Below are 13,955 nucleotides of genomic sequence, written 5' to 3' on the forward strand. Positions count from 1 at the left end.
GAGCATATACACGGTCGGACTTACCGCCAAAAAGCTCACATTCAACATTTCCCGTCGGAAAATCTGATTGTGTGTACGCGGCATAACAGTTCTTAAAAATGTTCTCTCATTCCCTCCCTCCTCCTACCTATCCTGCATACCCTGTATAAAAAAGATCTGTGTACTTACCTATCACTTTCAGTTTGGTCATGTGATCTCAAAGAGCAGCTGCTGCTGGGTAAGGGGCGCCAACAACAGCTGGGCAATGGAAGCCTATGGGTGACATCACTGCTCCTGGAATTCACAGACATTTTTGAGCACTTCCTTACACTGGGGAGCTGGAGTTGCAGGATCACATGACCAGACCAGACCAAACCAGATTAAAGAAGGTAAGTATACAGAACTTTTTTTGTACAGGGTATATGCAGGATAGGTGAGGGACGTTTTTAAATATTTTTAGAATCAGGATTTTCTACTTCTTTAATAACAGTGTGCAAAACACAGGGCAGTATCTCTATACAGGGAAAATTATGCTGCATCATCTCTGTATTGATGTACGTAGAGAAAAAAAAGGAGAATAACAGTGTTTAATCTGTATACACACTGCATCATGGGTGTATGGACAGATAATGTTATCAGTCATGTACATAACACAGCAAAATACATGAGAAAAGAGCAGTGACATCACAAGGAGAACCATCAAGGGATCCCCTCTTGCAGGCAATAATCCAGGCCAAGGTTTTCAGTGGTGATCTGAATGTATAGTGCTTACAAACATGTTTGAAAATGCTGCCCTATGGAACACTCTTAGTCCAGTGATGGTCAACTGAAAAACTATAGAGAGCTTCAAGTGTGGCCAAGGACACCTCCAGAGGATCACACAGTAGCAGTACATTTTGGCACGTCAACACTAAAACATTTTGGTCTTGCTGCATTTTTTGCAGCATTTTGCAATGCATACTGAAGAAGCTGGAGTGCAATAACCCACAGCAATGGAGTTATTGGCTGCAATAATAACCCCCAGCATTGGAGTTATTGGCCGCAATAACCCCCAGCATTGGAGTTATTGGCCGAAATAATAACCCTCTGCATTGGTGTCAGTGGAAGCAATAATAACTCTTAATATTGACAACAGTGGATTCAAAAATAACACCCAACATTGGTGTCACTGATAGCAATAATAAACCCCAGCATCGCTGTCAGTGGATGCAATAATAAACCCCAGCATTGCTGTCAGTGAATTCAATAATAAATCCCAGCATTGCTGTCAGTGGATGCAATAATAAACCCCAATAGCAGTGGTGGCTGGTGATCAATTTGTTTTGGGGGGGGGGGCAGCAAACAAACCTCCCAGCAAGCCCCCCCCCCCCCCCAATCGGCCAATCAGTCGATTGTTTCAGACTGCTTACCCCATCCAGGTTGGGGGTGGCTTCGGTGGCTTCCCCACTGCTTCACCTATCGGCCACTCAGTTGCTTCTCCTCCTGGCCAATCGGGTCTTAAGACCTGCTTCCTGATTGGCCAAGAAGAGAAGCAGGAAAACAATAGCGAATATTATTTAGCTAATGTCACACAAGTGGGTGGACTCGGGACGCAGAGCCCAACCATTTTGAAGCCAATTAGAGCCTCAGGCTCTGATCATGTGCTTCTAAAAAAACACAATTGCTGTCAGTGGATGCAATAATATCCCCCAGCATTAGTGTCAGTGGATGAAATAATAACCCCTAGCATTGGTATCTGTGAATGCAATAATAGTCCCCAGCATTGGTGTCAGTAGATACAATAATAACCCCCAGCATTCGGGTCTATGGACACAATAATAGTCCCTAGCATTGGTATCTGTGAATGCAATAATAGTCCCCAGCATTGGTATCAGTGGATGCAATAATAACCCCCAGCACTAGTGTCAGTGAACACAGTTATAGCTCCCAGCATCAGTAGACGCATTTATAGAACCCAGTACAGGTATGTTACTGAACACAATAATAACCCCCAGCATTGGTATCAGTGGATGAAATAATACCCCCACTATTGGTGTCAGTGAATAGCCCCCAGCACCGGTGTCAGTACTTTTAACTTTGGAGGTCAGTGGCAGTGAAATTTAATGCCCCCCGCATTGGTGATCAGTGGCTGTGAAAATTAACACCTCCCCGTGCATTGGTTAGTTGAATTTAATCCCCACCTACATTGGTAGTGGCAGTGAGAGTAAATTCCCAAATCCTGTCTGCATTAGTGGTCACAGGCAGTGTAATTTATCCCCCTCCCCCCATCAAATGGGAGTTAAATTTACCCCCATCTACATTGGTAGTCAGTGGCAGCGAGAGTTAAACCTTTACCCTTCAAATGTATACATAAGGCATATGGTAGCTTTTACAACGAGCACTGCTTATTGCACACAAATATCAGGTCCGGCCAGGTTGAGCACAGTGAGTTTTTTTTTCTGTGGGTAGTGAGAGTTAACGCCCCCCCACCACCACCACTTGCAATGGGGGTCACAGGCGGTACAAGTTTGGAGGGAGTATTCTGCAAACTTTAGTTGTGTTTTAACACAAGGATAAGTATCTTTATTCTAACCATGTGACTTTCGTTTTCAAATCTCATTTGTCTGAACTGAAAATGCCTGTCACTTTTTTGAAAATAAGGCTAACCATAAATGTTCAAATTTCTCTTGTTCAACCTGGGAATCACTAGATTTCCCCATCCTCGCTAAACAGTGTGGATTACAGTTCCTGTTCAACTGAGAATTTTCCACTTGGCTCATTTTTGATTTTCAGAATTAAGTCTGTGGAGTCAGGGGGCACCAACAAGGCCACCCACTTGGTAAACTTGCAAGTAACAGGTACCCCCTGCATGTCTATGCTCACTCTTCCACTGTATGCATGGAAGGCGCCATGGTTGGACTTCAAACATGTCTGCGTTTGTTCATCTTCAGTACATGTGGCTTGATGGAATAAGTAGTTTAGACAAGATAGATAACATTGTTTTTTTTTTTCTTGTAGTTCAGGGTTTCTCAACCAGGGACTGGAGGTCCATAGTTTGGAGACCCTTGCTCTAGAACACTGGTCCTCAACACCTCCTTCCCACTGGCCACAAATGTAAGGAGCTAACATCACATTAATGTACTGCAAGCTGTTAATTTAATAGTTTATGAGCAGGGGTTCCCTGAAGCCAAGAAGTTAGTGCCAGGTTTCCTTCATGTTAAAAAGCTTGAGAAAGGCTGTTCTAGTTCATTTTGTGGGGACTGAAACTCCTCCTATCAGCAACTCTTTAGTTCAGACGGCAGGCTCTATGAAATGTGCGACACAGCAGTGCTACTCACAGGACATAGTGAATGTGTGTCAAAGAATTAAAGAATGTAAATGCGTGGAGATCTTCTCAAAGCAAGTTTACAAACTTCAAGATAATTCAGAATAATAGGAGTAGGCTAGAAATGAATTAAAATGCAATGGGGTTGATTTACTAAAACTGGAGAGTGCAAAATCTGGTGCAGCTCTGCATAGAAATCAATCAGCTTCCAGGTTTTTTTTTTTTCTCAAGTTGGAAGCTGATTGGCTAACATGCAGAGTTGCACTAGATTTTGCATTCTCCAGTTTTAGTAAATCAACCCCTATGTGGAAATTAATATATGATTTAAAATTTTGACCATAGCTATCCCCTTTGCTTGCCACATCAGAAGTTTCCTATATCCAGTGGTAGGATTCCGATTCAGTCCTACAGCTTTGTGCTGGATAGACATGTGCAATTCGTTACGAATCAGTTTTTGGACGGAATTCAGCATATTCGCTGATTCTGAAGCATTTGAATGAACAAAAGACTCTTTTGACGAATGCATACGAAAACGAATTGTCAGAAAAAAACTAAAATCTGAAAGAACGAAAATCCAAAAGAACTAAAAACAACTCAACCTACGAGTTTAACGAATCTATTACATTCGGATAATTTTGTTTTTTGTATTTTCTACTATAATTACATTATTAACTATTATAGTTTTTATTATTATTAATATTTATTATTATAAACTATTAAATTATAGGTAAAATAGCTGAAGTCTGTAATTCTTCTGTTTAGGTTTCTGCGCCATAGCAGCTAATTTAGAATAGATTTGGTTTACATTTTTATTTTAATTTTCTTTCAAATTTGGCTAAAGTAACTGTTAGTGAATGTAACGAATACCAATGCATCCGAAGTTACGCATTATCCAAAGTAACGAATGCCACATCTAAACGAATGGAATGGAACAATACGATTGCATCCAAAGTTATGAATGATCCGAAGTAACGAATGCCAATCATAACGAATGATTCGATAAATGAAAAAAAAAAAAAAAATGAAACAAGAACTAAACTAAACAATTTTTTCAGTAGTGCACATGTCTAGTGCTGGACATGGAAAGCAGAGTCTTTTATTTTACCCAAGAATATAAAAAATATATTTTTCAATGAAACTTACTCCTTTTGATTGTAAATCTGAATTTCTTAATTTAAATAATGCAGCACACAGCACATAATAATTATTATACAATATACTGTAAGCTGTGGATAGAACGCAGAGATGAATTATTAAATTTCTCTTTCAAAATAACATATTACTGTACAATGTATCTCTGCTGTTGATAAAGAACAGTAAGATATCATATGTGAGTAAATATATACAGTTGCTCGTGCCATTGCTGTGGGGGAATAGATCACAACACATATTGATCCCAGCCTAAATTTCCCCAGAGATCCATAAAGAAACACTGACCTGGTGGGGAAGGTTGAATCATATTTATATGTGAGAAGTTCATGGGGATATCCAATGCAGACCAGTCTCTCCACCAGGAGCTCGAAGCCGAGTTCTTCATAGTCAGGGGAGCGATACACTGCAAGAAATGACCAGTGATTACAGTGGAATTACGTGTAAAATTGTCTTACTGTCTACATGAATTTCACTAATACTTAGCCTAATGTCAGTATATAAAAGGAAGAGGAGTCCCCGTACTTTAGAAGAGGAAACGTCCCCTATATAAATGTATCTTTATGTATTCATATTTATGAATAAAATTCAAAGCATGCCTGCAGTCAGAGGCGTAGCTTGAAACTCGTGGGCCCCGATGTAAAAGTTGACCTGGCCCCCCCCCCCCCCCACTACTTCAAATGTGCGTGCAGATACATCCACCGCATGCCAAGATACTCAAAATGGCTTGAGTTTTGAGTTCCCAGAGCTCCTCTTTACATCAGAGGACAGGGATTACCACTGGAGAATCAGAGGACAGGGATCACCGCTGGAGAATCGGAGGACAGGGATCACAGGTGGAGAATCAGAGGACAGGGATCACAGCTGGAGAATCAGAGGACAGGGATCACAGCTGGAGAATCGGAGGACAGGGATCACAGCTGGAGAATCAGATAACAGGGATTACCACTGGAGCATCAGAGAACAGGGACCCCTGGCAGGTCACTTGGCAGAGCTCCTTTCCCATCCCAGCACTGTATACAGCTCCCCCCCCACTACATAGGGCTGAAATCACATTCCTTTACACACAGTCTGTCAGTCTTCACAGGGTGTATCTGGCTTTTATGTTGCCCTTCTGACCTATGAAATTCTCTGGTCCGAATGGCAGTGTAGGTGCAGTAGGCAGATACACCCTGTGGAGATCATGGCTAACTGGCTGTGTTGTAAAGGAATGTGATTTCATTACTGTGGAGGAGGAACAGTATAGAGTGCTGTAATGGGAAAGGAGCTCAGCAGCCGGGCATAGCATACAGGGTGGAGGGGGAGGTCAGGGGGCTTTGGGGAGGGGGGGCAACTTAAATCTGGGAGGGCAAAGCCATGTGACACAAAATCTGGAGCCTGCAGCCCTTCAGGGGCCCCCCGAGGAGGTGTTAAGGGATTTGTTTTAGCAATTTCTGAAGGTTTCTCTGTCAGTGTTGGCAGGTGTTGGGAGAAGGTCACCTCCCGAAGGTGTGTGTCTTTTCCCAAGTTGTCAAGGAAGTGGGGTAAGTAGACATCCCCGGGTGGGGGGGTACAGAGAATCCCAGCTGGTGACTAGGAGATACTGAGCAGTTTCATACCTCACCAGTGACATCGGTCCCATCGTGGTTACAGGACGGCACTCTCCTCCTCCTCTTGCCTCGCTGAGCTCGGTTACCATTCCATGTTGCCAGTACACAACACAGACACTTCCCCATCCTGGGCTGTTCTCACCTTGTGCTCTTATCCATTCAGGAAATGGCTCACAGCTTGCTTCTCCCCAGCCAATGAGAACAAAGGGGTGTGGACTGTGGAAGGCAAAGTAGAAGCCCAGTACTGGAGTGTGTCTGTGGGGCCCTAGGGCAGATCGGAGCTGGATTTTGTGTAGGATCTGATAATATGACAGGGAGGCTGCAGGGCCCCCCTGGAGCTAGGGGTGGGGTTGCGATTGTGACCCCTGCAACTCCTTATGCTTCGCCCATGCCTGCAGTGGTTTTAAACAAAATCTAACTGAAGGAGCTGAAACAGGTAGCAAACTGCCTGCTTGGTTATTCTAGTATTCAGACGCCCATGAACATATTGAAATAGCAGTTTCTGTTTTTACACAATGGGCATGTCAGATCTGAGTAAAAAGTAAAAATATGAAAATAGTTCACCCCCCACTTTTGGCTGATTTGAATTCCCCAGTCACGTGATAAACTGCAGGGTCTGCCTGAGTGCTGAGTGTTCAAGTAGAAGAAGATTTCCACTACAGCCTGTGTCCTCATGCTGTTATGGGAGGTGGATCATCCATCAATCAGGAAGTGACATCTCATCCAGTGTGTTCTATTTTAGTTACTGGGCATGGAGGAGGAGGAGGGAGGGACTGGGCTGTCATTTAGGATCAGTATACACGCCCAAATGTGTGATGTCAATATCATGTGATCTGAAAAGCTCAGCTTAACAAGGAAATGTTCTCTCCAGCAATAGAGACCAAACTGAGTATGTGCAGCCTTACTACTCTGACTGTGTCTTATCTGGCCTTGCCAAGAGAGACCCTGCAGGAGGGGGAAGATCTGTGCATATAGGATCAAAGAGCCTTTTTACACAATGCAGAGGATTAACCCCTTAAGTTCCACAGTCAGGATAACAAGCATGCTATTCTGAATATACAGATAGATTTTACTGTTGTGGGTTTAGTAACACTTTATATGTACTTTCTTATGCAGGGCCCTCCTAACCCTCTTGTGTTGAATTGTATTGTTGCTGTATTGTCTCCCTTTACATTGTAAAGCGTTGCACAAACCGTTAGCACTATATAGATCCTGTATAATAATATAATAATAATCATGTCTCTCTCTGGACTTCAAGTGGTGAGATCTGTGTTCTGTCTGGAGTTCCCAGGTCTGCCATAAACATTAAGCCACACTGGATGTTTTGCTAAAGCTGCTAGACTCTCTTACTCCTGACAGCAGAGTTTTGGCAGAAAAATTATAATGAGTTTAGGCGCATCAATTCATTGGCCAGAATTTATTCTGGTCATTGAAATTAACTTTATTATTATTTATTATACTTCATTATTCATTTATTAGAGGTACTTGTATAGCACTGTCAGTTTCCACAATGCTTTACATATACTGTATATCAGGGCTCAAAATTTCAAGTTCTGAGCTACTAGCCAGGCCTTAAGAGTTACTCGCCACCAGTTGCCCCACCAAACTCCTACCCAGCCCCGCCGCTAATTCTGCAGGTAAAAACGCCCTCGTAAATGATCTTACTGTTTTACTGTCTACATGACTTTCACTTTTATTAATAATAACAACTTTAACAATATTAACATAAAGCATATAAGTACCCATCAGTGCAACCTCAACGGTGCCCATCAGTGCAGCCTATCAGTGCAGCCCCATCAGTGCAGCATATCATGCTGCCTTATCAGTGCAGCTTCATCACTGCAGCCTCATCAGTGCAGTTTATCAGTGCCTGTCATTGGCGCTTCATTAGTGGCCATCAGTGCAGCCTCTTTAGTGGCCATCAGTGCAGCCTCTTTATTGGCCATCAGTGCAGCCTCTTTAATGGTCATCAGTGCCCATCAGTGCAGCCTTATCAGTGCCCATCAATGCAGTTTTATCAGTGCCCATCACTGCAGCCTTATCAGTGCCCATTAGTGCAGCCTCATTAATGCCAATCAGTGCCCATCAATGCAGCCTATCACTGCATGGGGATCACAGAGAGAAATTGGGAAGAGAGCCAGACGGATTACACAGAGAGAGGATCTTCCTCTGTGTCACAGCTTGGATCTAAAACGCCGGCCACTGTCAAACAAAGTCTCACCTCCTGGACCGGCTCCTACGATAAACAGCACACTGATTCAATTACCTGGCATTGGACCAGTGTGTTGTCTATCATAGGAGGTGGTCCAGGAGGCGGGATTCGGTTTGACAGCGGCCTGTGTATCGGATCCAAGCTGTGTCACAGCAGAGGATCCTCTCTCTGTGTGATCCAGCCGGCTCTCCTCCCGACAATTTCCTGGCTAATCACTTCTGGCAGAAGCGGTACACCCTTTTTTTCAGGGCATCAGAGCGGCCCAGGGGGCAATTGCCTCCCTGCCCCCTGGCCCAGTCTGGCTCTGCTCCACACTTGCTCTCAGCTTATTTCCACTCACCTAATGCGAGCAGGCGAGTGAAAATTTTGAGGGCTGATCTACAGGCATTTTTAGTGGGATTTTGTTCACTTTAAAACAATTTCTCTTCCCCCTAAAAGTTCACATACAGGTCAGCTGCAACTGCAATGAATTCTGAATGATCTTAAAGCGGAGTTCCACCCTAAAGTGGAACTTCCGCTCATCGGATTCCTCCCCCCTCCGGTTTCACAATTGGCACCTTTCAGGGGGGAGGGGGGTGCAGATACCTGTATAATACAGGTATCTGCACGCACTTCCGTGTATAGCTAGCCGCAGCTAGTCGCAGACTCCCCACCCAGCCCCGTTGTGCTGTGGGAAATACACAGTTCCCACAACACAACGGGGACCAGTATAGACGCGCAGCGCGACTCGCGCATGCGCAGTAGGGAACCGGGCAGTGAAGCCGCAACGCTTCACTTCCTGATTCCCTCAGTGAGAATGGCAGCGGCAGCACCCGAGGATCGAGGGACGGTTCGGTCTCGGGTGCCGACATCGCTGGACCCCGGGACAGGTAAGTGTCCTTATTTTAAAAGTCAGCAGCTGCAGTATTTGCAGCTGCTGACATCTAAATTTTTTTTTTTTTTTTCACGAAACTCCGCTTTAAGACAGCTATACATTGATCAAATTTAGTCCGATTCAGCAGGGGCCTGCTAAATTTTGAACCATGCATGAGCACTGTGATTGTACGGATGTCAATCTTCAGATTGGCTTCTGTACAACCGCCCTAAAGGGTTTTCCCCGGTTGATCAGTGCCGCAGGCTATAGACGGAAATGCTGATCAGTGCATCCTAAAGGAAGTCTCCCTGCTGTCAGAATACAAAGGTTTAGCTGGAGGATTCCTCCATCATGGGGGAATTGAGTCAGTTTTTTTCATTGAACCCACTGGTTGAATAAAAAAACTGACTCATGTATGGGCTGCTTTAGAAGTGTCTCAAACTGATGTCAAAAGCACACTGCAATCACTAATCAAAGCCCATCAACATGGGCCCCTACCCATCTTAATACTTCCTCTGCTTTATTAGAAAGACAAAACTTTGCTTTAACAATTTGACCATGTTAGGATCACTGTGAACGTTCTATCTTTTTAGATTTTCCAAAACCATCCAATCAATTGGTATCCAATCAGGGAGGCCCTTGCACTGCATAGTTATTTGCAGGGCTAAAGGAAATCGTATTGTCAGATTATAATGTGTGTGGTAAGTATTAGGAAGATCTTGGAGGAACCAGTTGTGACAGATTTCCTTGAGCTAATACACCATCATTTATAGATTTATAGATTTCCAAAAACATTTGTTTATGTGTCATGAGAAAAATCTTTGACTTACTTGCCAATGTATAATCCATATCGAAACCAAAACATTTTATCTTCTCCAGGCTAAGGCTCCGATTGACAAAAATCCTGTGCACAAAAAAAAATTCTTTAATACAAGTCTGTAAGACTAAATCTAGCATCTTGTTGCATATTGGAGACGATGTAGTCACATTTTATTAGCTACTTTGCATTCACTACCCTGGTTTATTTATTAACATTGGATTTAATCAGATACAGTTTGAGTGTATCTCTATGGTTTATTTGTAAAAAAAAAAAAAAAAAAACTTGCAGCGCTATTAATCCTGTGAAATGGCATTTCCTTTCATTATGTGTGAATGGGATCAAAAACGAATGTTGTTAGGCTATTTTCTATCCAGGTCAAATGTGTTTCATTTATAAGAATAGAGTGAATCAGGAAAATACTGCATTATGACCACTAAATGGAGCTGATGATCATAGGAAATAAATACTTTATATAATGATCATCATCTCCATCTAGTGGCTTTAATTAGGTATTTTTCTGATTCACTATATTTTTATGAATGAGAAACACTCGACATGGAGAGAATATAGCCTAATAACTTTTGATTTTGCCTTCATATGCACACAATAAATGTACATGCAGTTTCAGAGGATGAATAGCTTTGCAAATTATTTATAAATACACCCTTTATCAGGTAAAGCCTTATTTATCCAAGTACCAGAGATTTTACATTTCTGCGTTACATATAAAGACAACTAGATTGTTACTATAATTTTAGATTAATATCAGAAGAATTACATTTGGCAGTTAATTCTGTTTTAGGAGCATTGCAGAAACTTTGATAAATGATACAGTGTGATGCTGTGATGTAAGTACAAAATATATAATGTAATAATCACCCGGATTGGTAGTTACTCTGACTTTCATAGTGATATGGGGTCTAAATACACCTGTGGAGAGTCATAGGGTATGCACAGTTAGATTTACATTCAGTTATGTCTTGTGTCTAACCAGGTACAACAATGCTTACATGGTTTACTATTGCTTTGCTAAATAAACATGTGTAGAGTACAATGGCCCATGTGATTTGTGATATCTGAGAGTTGTGGTTTGTGGGTGGATTTTCCTAGAGAGGAAATTGGCAGTAATGATAGTGGCGCTCTACAGAATTGCTGTCTAATCACAAACTAGCCATGGTGATTGTGCGGTTTTAGCGATAAAGATTCGGTCATCTAGATCCTTGCTGCTCAGCTATTTTCTGTTGGGGGACACAAGCTTATGCATGCCATTATTATAGGTTTCCAATGAATAAGATAAAATTAAGTGTAAAAAAAAAACAAAAAACAATCATGTGCAATAAAAAAATAAAATAATAAAATTGGCTCACACATAATTGATTGAAGTCAACACAGCTTCATCCATTCACTAATCTAAGGGAAAATAAACTTTGCTATGCGAAAAGCCTATACTCCTTTAGTAAACAAATTTGAGTGTTACAGAACCCCCAAGTAAGGGGAAGCTAAGCGGAAATTTACATTGCAAAGAATGTGCTTGGAAAATGTAAAAAAAAAGATATTTACTCCCACATTATTGGTTGAATGCAAAACAATTTCATTCATTCACTAAGGAAAGTGAAAATCCACTTTGCTAAGGCAGGCCATAAATTATTCTTTTTTTTTTTTAAATGAACCGATTCCCCATCCACATATTCGATGTGTGGAGCTTCTCCTGCTGGCAGAATACAATGACCAGTGTTGCCAGCTATAGCCAGCAGCACTGATCATTCAGGAGAAACCCGACAGGCTGATTGTATTCAAGCTGATCAATAGTTGATCAACCAGCTAGCCCAAACATGGATCGAAATTTGGCCAGTCCCTGCTGAACCAGCCGAATTTTGATCCATGTATGGCCAGCTTAAGTGAACAGCCTTTACTCCTTTAGTAAATCAACCTGAGTGTTAAAGAATCCCAAATAAGACACTGTCAGTGTTCCAGTATTCTGACCCTCAAGTGCCCATGTAATATTTCTATTACAACCACACATTTGTATTTTTTCCAATATTATAATACTCTGCAAGTGGTTCCCAAAATCACTTTATGACTATGTGAGTAGCCACGAAATCTGGTATTTCATGTAGCATATAAATCCATTAAGCAGCTGGGTGAATGCAATACTTCTACATATCTGCACATATATAAAGGACAGAGTAAAGTGCAGTGCAGAGCAAAGAGAATTCATCTTTCACCCATCTAATTACAATTAAATCTGGTTACTCCAGGTTACTCCACTGGTTCATTTAAAATATGTTTGCGGAATTGCCGGTGGTGTTACATTGTTTTTTACAGTGTTAGCTAATTGTTGAATATTTTCCATCATGGGTGATTATTATGCAAAAAAAAATACCTATAGAATTCAGAGGTTGGGTGTACCTCTGATTTCCATTTGACAATACAAATGTTAGACACTTTGTGATTGATTTACTAAATCTGGAGAGTGCAAAATCTGATGAAGCTTTGCAAAGAAACCATTCAGCTTCCAGGTTTTATTGTCAATGCTTAATTGAACAAGCTGAAGTTAGAAGCTGGTTGGCTACCATGCACAGCTGCACCAGATTCTGAGTGCTCAGTTTTAGTAAATCTCCACCTTTTGTAACTGTTTTGCAATACCTATGTACTACTCATTTATTGAAATCAATGGTGTCTCATTGAGTAAAAAATGTCACCTAATGAATAAATCTATAAAGCATGGTCATACTTCAACAGAGCTCCAGAAATCTGGGCTGCAAATGTCTATATGGGCTGTAAATATGCTTCACACATATCAGGTCCCAATATAAAGTTTCTCCCAGACTCAAACATTGTGTGTATGAGTTGCACTGCAACTCTGGAAAAAGAAGTCATCACTAAGGAAGTGCTAATATTTTTCCAACATGTTGGGAAAATTCTATTTGTGATAACAAGCACTTCTGAAACTCAAAAAGTGCATGTTGCCATCTGGAAATTAACCCCTGCAGTCTTATTATCACAAGTGATGCAAGAATTTGTCACATGCTGTGTATGACCTTAGATGTTGGCAAGCTTGCGTACACGGTTGTTGTTTCCCTGCGTTGGAGTTCAATGAAAATGCACATCAAATGCAAGTCAGCAGAGTCCCAAGAGTGGATGACAGTTCTAAATCTGCGTCTGGTTGGCATTGGGATGCCTCTCTTGAGACGCAGCATGTCCTGTTGAGATGTTTTTGCGTTAAAGTCAAGGCAGGTCAAACAGATTTTTGCTACCTTGTCTTAAACGCAAGCACATCTCAATAGCTAGGTCAAACACAGATATTTGCTGTGACTTACATTTGAGCGCATGCGTTTGAATGTAAAAGACAGTGGTTGACATCAATGCCTGTGTAAATGCCCATGTACGCAAGCCCATGCTCTAAACTGACAGACAATAAGCTGTGCTGGTAATGAAAGAGATGACCTGGGGTCTCTGCTACTCACCTGTGGTGGTAGTCCCTTTTCAATGTCCGTAAGTCAATATTGCTGGGGTCTATGGAGCTAAGATGCTGGTCAAGCAGCTGGTGGCTGTCACTGCCTACATTGTGCTCCTTGCTGATGCTGCCCATGGCTGCTGTGTATCTTCACCCAGCTGTGTACTGAGTTGTGCTCAAGGCTGCTCTGAATCTGCTCTGAGTGCCATATCCCTAAAAGCTAAACACTCACAGGTCCAAGGGTCTATCTTCTTCTGCAGATTATGTTATCAGAAGGGGTCAGACGCTGCTCATCCCTCCCTCCTACTCATGTTCCAGCACCCCCTCCTCTCCCCATCCCTTCTGTTCCTAATTCTCTGCCTGACTATCATGCATCCTCTCTAACTCATACAAATAGCAGCCTGTAACATATAATGAGATTGTATGACTATCTACTCATAACATACTGTACATTTCTGCAACATACACATTTGAAAAGTAGTGTCCCTTCATCCTCTCTGCTTCACGTCTCAATCTCATATGTTGCCATTCTTGTCACTAGAAGAATTGGTGTTGACGCACAGCAACCAATCACATTCAAACCTGCAGTGAA

General features: G+C 42.0%; 1 protein-coding gene across 1 annotated transcript in view; it reads right to left on the bottom strand.

The window, feature by feature from the left end:
- NT5DC4 (5'-nucleotidase domain containing 4) overlaps window positions 1-13,671 on the bottom strand; it is a 101,242-nt gene extending 87,571 nt beyond the window's left edge. Inside the window, exons 1-3 of the mRNA XM_073622119.1 lie at window positions 13,374-13,671; window positions 9,917-9,990; window positions 4,721-4,838 (exon numbers count right to left, since the gene is read on the bottom strand). Coding sequence (XP_073478220.1) covers window positions 4,721-4,838; window positions 9,917-9,990; window positions 13,374-13,498 — 317 coding nt within the window. The 5' untranslated portion in view covers window positions 13,499-13,671. The remainder of the gene's footprint in view (window positions 1-4,720; window positions 4,839-9,916; window positions 9,991-13,373) is intronic.
- Between the last annotated feature and the right edge of the window lie 284 nt (window positions 13,672-13,955).

The sequence above is a fragment of the Aquarana catesbeiana genome, linkage group LG03 (assembly GCF_042186555.1).
Source record: "Aquarana catesbeiana isolate 2022-GZ linkage group LG03, ASM4218655v1, whole genome shotgun sequence".
Lineage (NCBI taxonomy): Eukaryota > Metazoa > Chordata > Amphibia > Anura > Ranidae > Aquarana > Aquarana catesbeiana.